Source organism: Lolium perenne, chromosome 3 (genome assembly GCF_019359855.2).
Source record: "Lolium perenne isolate Kyuss_39 chromosome 3, Kyuss_2.0, whole genome shotgun sequence".
NCBI lineage: Eukaryota > Viridiplantae > Streptophyta > Magnoliopsida > Poales > Poaceae > Lolium > Lolium perenne.
This window is the reverse complement of record NC_067246.2, coordinates 218,950,749-218,958,589: the sequence shown is the minus strand read 5'-3', so window position 1 is coordinate 218,958,589 and position 7,841 is coordinate 218,950,749. Positions and strand designations below refer to the sequence as shown.

Below are 7,841 nucleotides of genomic sequence, written 5' to 3'. Positions count from 1 at the left end.
CACGTGTTAAATAAGTAGCTGACTTAAACTTTCCATCTACCTTTGTTGATGCTATGTTTTATTTTTCTACCAAGGATGATGCATTCTTCGTTGTATAGAAACTTTTTTTATTTCTCTATTAACAAAACAACATGTAAAGCTCTTGCATATTGTCAAAAAGAGACATCTGACAATGGAATTATCCTTTTGGAATGTTAAGAAAATACAAAGGTAGTGATATACTTTATTTTCAAAATAAATGTGAGAGAAATTCGCTCAAAATTATATACATATGGATCGTTCCCATGAAAATATTAACTTGTGTCCACCTTTCTTAAACCCATACATCTATAAAATTATGTGAATTTGCACAAGGTCTTCTGAAAATGCAAAGGCCAAACTTGGAGAAACTGACAAGATTACATACAAATATTAACTTGTATTATGTGAGAATAAGGTTATGAATCAAATGTAGCACCTTTAAGTGTACACCATTTTACAACATATAATAGGATATTATTCCTTTAAGAATTAGAGAGTGAACACATACCATCATCAATGTATCTCTATTGAAACCTTGAATATGTTTGCTTTTTAAAGAGATGAAATGATTTCATAAGAAAAAAATAATGAGGAGCATATACATTATGTGAGAAAATGATGACCTTTGTAGAGTTTTATATAAGTGGCTAATCGAAACTTCTAGATCTTTGTGTTGACGTTATTATTTCTTTCCTTTTCTGCGGGGCGATGTATTTCATGTTTTACTGAACCTTTTTTCTTAATAAAAATGTGTAAGGTATTCCATGTTTTCAAATACATAAATGCATCAACAAATTTTCCTATTTGTAGAGGTTCAAAAAAAATGCAATGACGTACTACTTCTTCTCTTTGAATGGGATCACTAGAAGAGAAATGCTCGTGAACCTATGCACATACAAATGTTTAGCACGTTGCCACAAAAGAATTATGAATCATTCACACAAGAAGGGATGGTTCTTTGGTGTTGAGTCATAATAACAATTTGGCAGAAAATATATGACAATTCCATACATTTAATGAGAGAGTGATGCCTTCGTAAATTTTGATAGCATTGGTTAATCAAAACTTCTAGCTATCTTGCTTTTTTGTTGGGTCGATGCATTCCATGTTGTATCAAAGCTTTTCCTTTCTTTGTAAATGAAACATTGCAAACGTATTCCATGTCTTCATAGACAAACATGCAATAAATTAGTTTTCTTTTCATGAAATTGGAAATGCAATAACTACCTTTTTCTTTATCGAAGGAATAATATAAAACAAATGCTTGAGAACCTATATACTAAGTATGAATTGTTGAGACGACAATGATTGGTTTGCTGGTGTTGAGACACAATAAGAGAAAATTTCCAAGTCGCTACATTAACACATGAGTATGCATGCGCAAGTAAAATTTGTTCGATTCCTTGATCATTAGTTCCACCCTTGTTTTTGTTCAAATGCCCTTTCATCGCAAAAACATACATGGAAAAAGTGGAAGAAAATTCCACACAAAGTCAAAAAACGGAGAACCAAAAAAGAATAGAAGAGGGGTCCTTTGCCACCCCTCATTTTATTACAGTGTTTTCACTACATAATTTACATTTAATAAGTCTTCTTCAATATTTGTAGTGGACCGTAATATCCCATAGTGTAGAGGGGGTTTTAGTTTAATTATGCCCCATCCCTCCCAGACACACACCCCCAACTTTCACTTTTTACAAAATAAAACTAATTAGTAGATTTTCATTTGATTACCCCCATTTCATGTAAGTACTGCCAATTACCCATTCTATGTTTTTTGAGTGGTCTCCTAGGTAGGTCCCGGTTGTCAGTTACACGTTGCTTGCTGCATGGTGGTTCCTCATCTGACATTTTTTTTTTCACGACCAGATCAAATCTCATGACCTAGACCACCCCAAACGAAGCTGCACGACTCAGAGATTTTTTCGCGACCAACCCAGTTTCCCTCCCATGGCATAGACCAACACAAACTAAGTTGCACCCATTTGCCTGGGACGTTCTGGGTTAGTGGATGCAAACAGTTTGGGAGCGAAAAGACAGGGATACAAACAGTGAGGTGTCATGCCACATGTACCCAGCGACCGGTAGCACCGCTCCCATAATCTTACAATGGGGGTAATGTCTGAAAAATCATTCACTAGCCGGGGTTTGGAAAGCCCCTTAATAGGTTTATTCGTGCAAAAATGTAAAATTATGAGGTATTAACTGGAAAAATGTATATTCTGGGTTTTAAACTAAAAGGCATGATGCACAACTTTTCAAATAAAAAAAATATAATCAAGTATCCTATCAATTAAGTCACGAGATAACATAAGTAGAGTGTGACACATGTATGTAACAATGTCATAATAGAAGAAAAACTTCATGTTGGAATTGATCAAAATCGGAAAATATAGGTATTTTCTTATGATGGGTAAATGGAAATAGTTCAATTCCTTTCATTCATTAATCACATGTATAATTGTTAGGCCAATATTATACCAGAATGCATCTCTGTGGTTTTTTGTCAATATTTTTAAAATTATAAAGAAGTTTGTTTAGTATACATGAAACCAAATATAAAGAAAGGTTTTGCGAGGAGCATATGCATTCAATGTGACAATTATGGCATTATTAGAGTTGTAACACAAGTGGCTAATCCAAACTTCCAGCTCTTTGTGTCCATGATATCCTTTTCTTTTGTGTTAGGACCAATGCACTCCGTGTTGGGTCATAACTTTTTTCTTTCTCTCTTAGTGAAACACCGCGTTATGCATTCATGTCTTCAAGGACAAACATGCAATAACCAATTTGACTATTTTATAAAGTTGCAGTAACTATATTTCCTTTTTGATGTAATATTAGAAGATAAATTTAAGCTTGAAAATGTCCGTTTTGAATGGAAATGTAATGAAATTTTGAAGAAAAGGTTCCTGCCGAGCTTATACATTCAGTGAGTGGTGACTTTGTTGATTTGGCAACATTAGGTAATCGAAACTTCCAGCTCTCTGTGGTACTGTTATTTTTTATTTCCTTTTTGTTTGTAGGGGTGATGCATTCCATGCTATATCAAACCTTTCTTCCTTCTTTATTAGTGAAACAAATTGTATTTCATGTTTTCAAAAATAGACATGTAATAGCAAGTTGGGGGAAATGCAATAACTATTTCTTTCCAAAGGATTACTGAAAGATATATACACGTGAACCTATAAATATAAATCTTTGACATGACCCAGAAAAGAAGTGTGGATCATTGACACGAGAAGGATCGGTCATAGGTGTTGAGTCATAATAATAATAATTTGGAATAAAAGTTTTATGACGAGCATACACATTGTGAGAGAGAGAGTGATGACTTTGTAGAGTTTGCCAACACTTGCTAATCAAAATTTCTTGCTAACCATGTCATAGAGGTGGCGCTACGAATTTGCAAATTCGTATTCATTTTGCCAAAATCATCGACATTTTGCCAAAATCATTAGTATTCACGTGAATACTTAGGAAGACCCCTAGCTCTGAACCAGCCACGTCGATGTCTTTTTTTTTTGTTGCGGTCAATTCATTCCATGTTGTATGGAACTGTTTTTTTCTCCTTTCTTAATGAAACACCGCGTAATGTATTCCATGTCTTCAAAGACAAACATGCAATAACCAACTTTCCTTTTAATGAAGTACGGAAAATGCAATAAATATTATTTTTTCGTTCCCAAAGGAATAATGGAAGATAAATGTGTGTGAACCTATACACATATGAATCTTTGACGCGATACAGTAAGAAAGTATGAATACTTGACCGATGAAAGAATGGTCTGTCCTTGTTGAGTCATGATAAGAGAGAATTTCAAGTTGATGTTTATCAAAAGCAGAAAAAAAAAAACAAGTTCACTACATATTGAGGATGCATGCGTACGTAAGTGAAATTTGTTCTCATTGATTCATTAATCACTTGTCCACCCTTGTTTTTGTTCAAATGCCTTTTCGTCGCTCAAAAATACATGAAAAAGAGGCAGAAAATTTTACACAGGGTCAAAAATTGGAAATAAAAGAATACAAGAGAAGGCCTTTGCCATCCTCTCATTTTGTTACGGACGTGGCTAGCTAAATTGAGCTGTAGCATTAGCATACTGCTAGCGCGTAGCTCTCCTCAGGTATGGTCTCCAACGTCGGCCGCCGCCTGGACAAGCGACCGCAGCTTATCCGCTGCTTGAGCTCTCCGATCTCTGCAGCGGCGGCATCGTCGTCCACGGACATCTCGTCCAGCCGCGGCGCCCTGACCAGGGCGTCATCCTCGGCCGCAGTAACGGAAGCCACCTCGGCCGGCGCCACGACGGCGATGGCGGCCACCTTGGCCGAAGCGGGCCTCCGCGCATGTGCCTCCTTGGTGAAAACGGCGGCTAGGCGCGCAAGGTCGGCGGGCGCAGCCTTGGAGCCGAGCCGCTTCATGGGGAAGGCGGCGTAGACGGCGCCTTGCTCGAGGTCCTCGTCCGCGGCGAGCGCCGCGATCCGCCGCCCCGCCTGCAGCGCGCGCGCGTCCGCCAGGAAGTGGCCGGGCGCCTCGAGCATCAGCTCCGCCGCGGTCGCCGGTGGCCTGACCAGCCTCACCCCACCGTCCGGGAGCACGACCCTGGCGCCCTTGGCCGCCCCGGGGATCCTGGCGAGAGTGCAGGACGCGAAGTTCCCCATGCCGAAGGAAGAGACGAGAGCAAGATCGAGGAGCTCGGAGGGAATGAGAGTTGGTGATGGCTCGGTGTGTGTGTCTGTGTGGCTGCGGTGGGATCGGGGTTGCGCGGGCAAGATCCATATATAGCTAGGTGGAGTGGGGTGAGATGCGTGGTTGGAGGAAACGCGTGCAATGGACACGATGTGACGACGGTGGCGAAGTAGCTGGCTAAGCTGTGTGATCAGCGAGAAGGAACAAACCAAAGGTGAGCTGAGTGAGGAGTCGAAGTGGATTTGCGCGTGGGTGGACCGACCGCGGTGACGGGAGTTCGGCATCCGTTGGGCTTGGTGGGGCTGCTGGTGGAGTGGACTGCTTTTTTTTAGAGCAAGTGCAACAAATGATGTTTATAGAAAATCAAACAAACAAATGTGGACAGATGAGTTATGTTATAGAAGGCAGATTTCGTGCTCCCAAGCTCCAGTGGTCCTGGTTAGTTCAAAAAATTCAAAACCATATCTGTGAGTCTTAAAAAAAATTGAAAAAAATATTCGGATGTAGTTCATGAATTATCCCACAAACGTGTAAAATATCAATTCCAAATACTTTGTATTCTGAGCTGTAAAAAAAATAACAAAAATGTAGATCTGTAGAAGTATGTTTCAAATCCCCAAATTTTATCAGATTTGTCATTTTTGTGTAGCCCACAATACAAAGAATTTCAAGTCACGATTTTACATGCTTGTGGGATACAACACTAACTATGTGCAGAATTATTTTCAGATTTTTTGAAAACTTGTAAACCATGATTTTAAATTTATTTGAACAACGAGAGCACTGGTGCTCAGGAGCAAATGATACTTTCCGTTATATTATGTCCTACAAACTTTGCAGATAGAACATTAAATAATAAAAGAATACAGAACGATCTTCATGGTTTACTGCACTTGCTAAGCCTGGAGCCGACTTCAACGTCGCCTAGACGCACATGAAGTCGGGGAATAATAATAGATCCACCACCTCCTAGCCAACATCCACGCTCTAGAGCATCCATCTCGACCCAGCCCCCAACGCTATCGTGGATAACGACGAACGCCAGCAACACGTCAAGAAATTAATCTCGCTAGATCTAAATAACAGCGAGAAGACCAAACTACCGTTCTAAAGGATTGACGAGCACATATTGTCGTCAACTCCGAGGCGCCGCCGTGAAGATTGCTCTCGATGTGAGAGTAGAATTGAGACGGATTTATTAACACTGATGTGCGGCTCCCATACCCATTGACGGTCCACAACACATAAATTCTAATCCTAGCTACTAGGCCGGAGTGGAGTGGAGTAGAGTGTTGGGTGTGCGTGTGTGGGTGTGATCCACGTATCGATAGGCAGGATAGGAAGGAATTCCGATCCCGACTTTTGATTGAAAAAAGGCAAACCACGAACTACGGTTTAGTCCATAGATCGACAACGTTTCCATAGTTCGTTAATAAAGTTGTCGGTTTTTGGCTGAATGTTTGGAACACTGGCTTGAATATTGCAAGCTGCCTGTCTACCGGCCTATGTGTCAGATGATTTATATTACAAATGGCATTAAGGAAACAAATACCTTTGACCGATAAAGGCAAATTATCAAGATCATATATGTAAGAGACACCTCCTGCCATTTTTTCTTTATGAGATGCGGAATTTAAATAGCACTCAATCTGAACAAGGAAACGATTCTTGCTCACATCAGATAAGGTAGCTAGTGTACAGATGTGCAAGCCAACAGCCAGCGAAGGTGTAGTATAATTTGAAAGTCAACTATTGCAATAAGAGGCTTGCACTATTTGATTGAACTACATATACTGTTGACCTTTGAAGTATCATTGAATTTCTCTAGAAATATGTACATTTTATAAGTAATGCACTAGAGATTGCAAAGGTTTTTTTTAGAAGGACAAAACCTTTGCCTAATTTTATTAATTAAGGAAGAGCTTGACCGAAAGATAATAATAAGATACAACCAGCAACTACTCTCCCGGTATTAGTATTATTTTGCTCAACTTTTTTTCTCACATAACCACTCAAAGGAGAGCTTCTTTTTTTGTTGTATATTACCGAGGATGATCATTTGAGGGGCATGCTTGTGGTGAACACCCTCGCGTTCCGCTATTTCCCAAGAGACAAGCAAGGTGAGCGAAGCAAAAACATTTCGGTTTGGCGTTGACCAGTCGAACATTTTGAGGCACTACTCTCAATGGTGTGAGCCGGCTATTGTTAGAAATCTAGGTTATCTAGCCCAACCGAATCTTTGATCAAGCCCCGAAGATAGATGGCGTAGCGGCAATTTACAAGAAGATGATCAAATATCACTCAAGATTGCAAAAGGTTAAGAACAACTTACATCACCAGGCTAGTTTCATCAAATATCGTTTAAGTGTTGGGCCCTTACGTGTTTCCAATTAGCTACAGACCGTCAGGGGGATTATTAGCGACACAAGTACAATTAAATGGCATTTGGAACCTATGTTTGCACCTAGACACCTAAGCATCTAGTGGCATGTTTGTGCGCTCATTCTGTTGGATTGGCGTGTTCGTCGGTGGATCCGCCATGTTGGCTGCAAGTTAGTCAATCGCAATCAGGATGAGGGTGGTGGTGCTGGATCGATGTTTCATCTCTGTAGTGCATGACGGCAAAAACATGTCCTGGTGCAGTCTTTTCTTGAACCTCCGAGTGCTGCCTGATGGTCATGCATCTCCTGCCACATCTGTCTCAAACCTCTTCACCGACGAAGTTAATTAGATGCTTCATTTTCAGCGGTGTTGTTAAGAAACCTCAATTGGGTTTAGTTTTTTTAAGGTTTGTTATGTCCTTAGTTTTGTTTCTCAAATCTCATACGAATACATGTTGTACTCTCTTCAGCATAATCTGACAGAGCACTCCGTGTCCTCTGGTGCCATAAAGAAATTTGGAAACATACCCGGAAGAAAGAAAGACAAGAGTAGCTTCTACGGACCCGTCAGCAAGTTGGGTTCGAGTAAGGCATCTCGAGCGAGCGGGACGACGCAAACGGTCGCACGTCTGCACCCAGCTCCAGCGGGGCGACACATCATGTTCGGGGCGTCCGCCGCGACGCAAACACGGCGGAAATATACAGCACGTTTGCGTCTCTAGCTGGTTGCGCCGAGCGTCCGCTCGCTT

The 7,841-nt window shown here is 40.6% G+C and overlaps 1 protein-coding gene across 1 annotated transcript; it reads right to left on the bottom strand.

Annotated features, from left to right (window-relative positions):
• Nucleotides 1–3,892: 3,892 nt before the first annotated feature.
• LOC127324172 (uncharacterized) lies at nucleotides 3,893–4,814 on the bottom strand. Its single transcript, XM_051352175.2, has one exon. The coding sequence runs from the start codon at nucleotides 4,681–4,683 to the stop codon at nucleotides 4,117–4,119; it is 567 nt and encodes a 188-aa protein (XP_051208135.1). The 5' UTR covers nucleotides 4,684–4,814; the 3' UTR covers nucleotides 3,893–4,116.
• Between the last annotated feature and the right edge of the window lie 3,027 nt (nucleotides 4,815–7,841).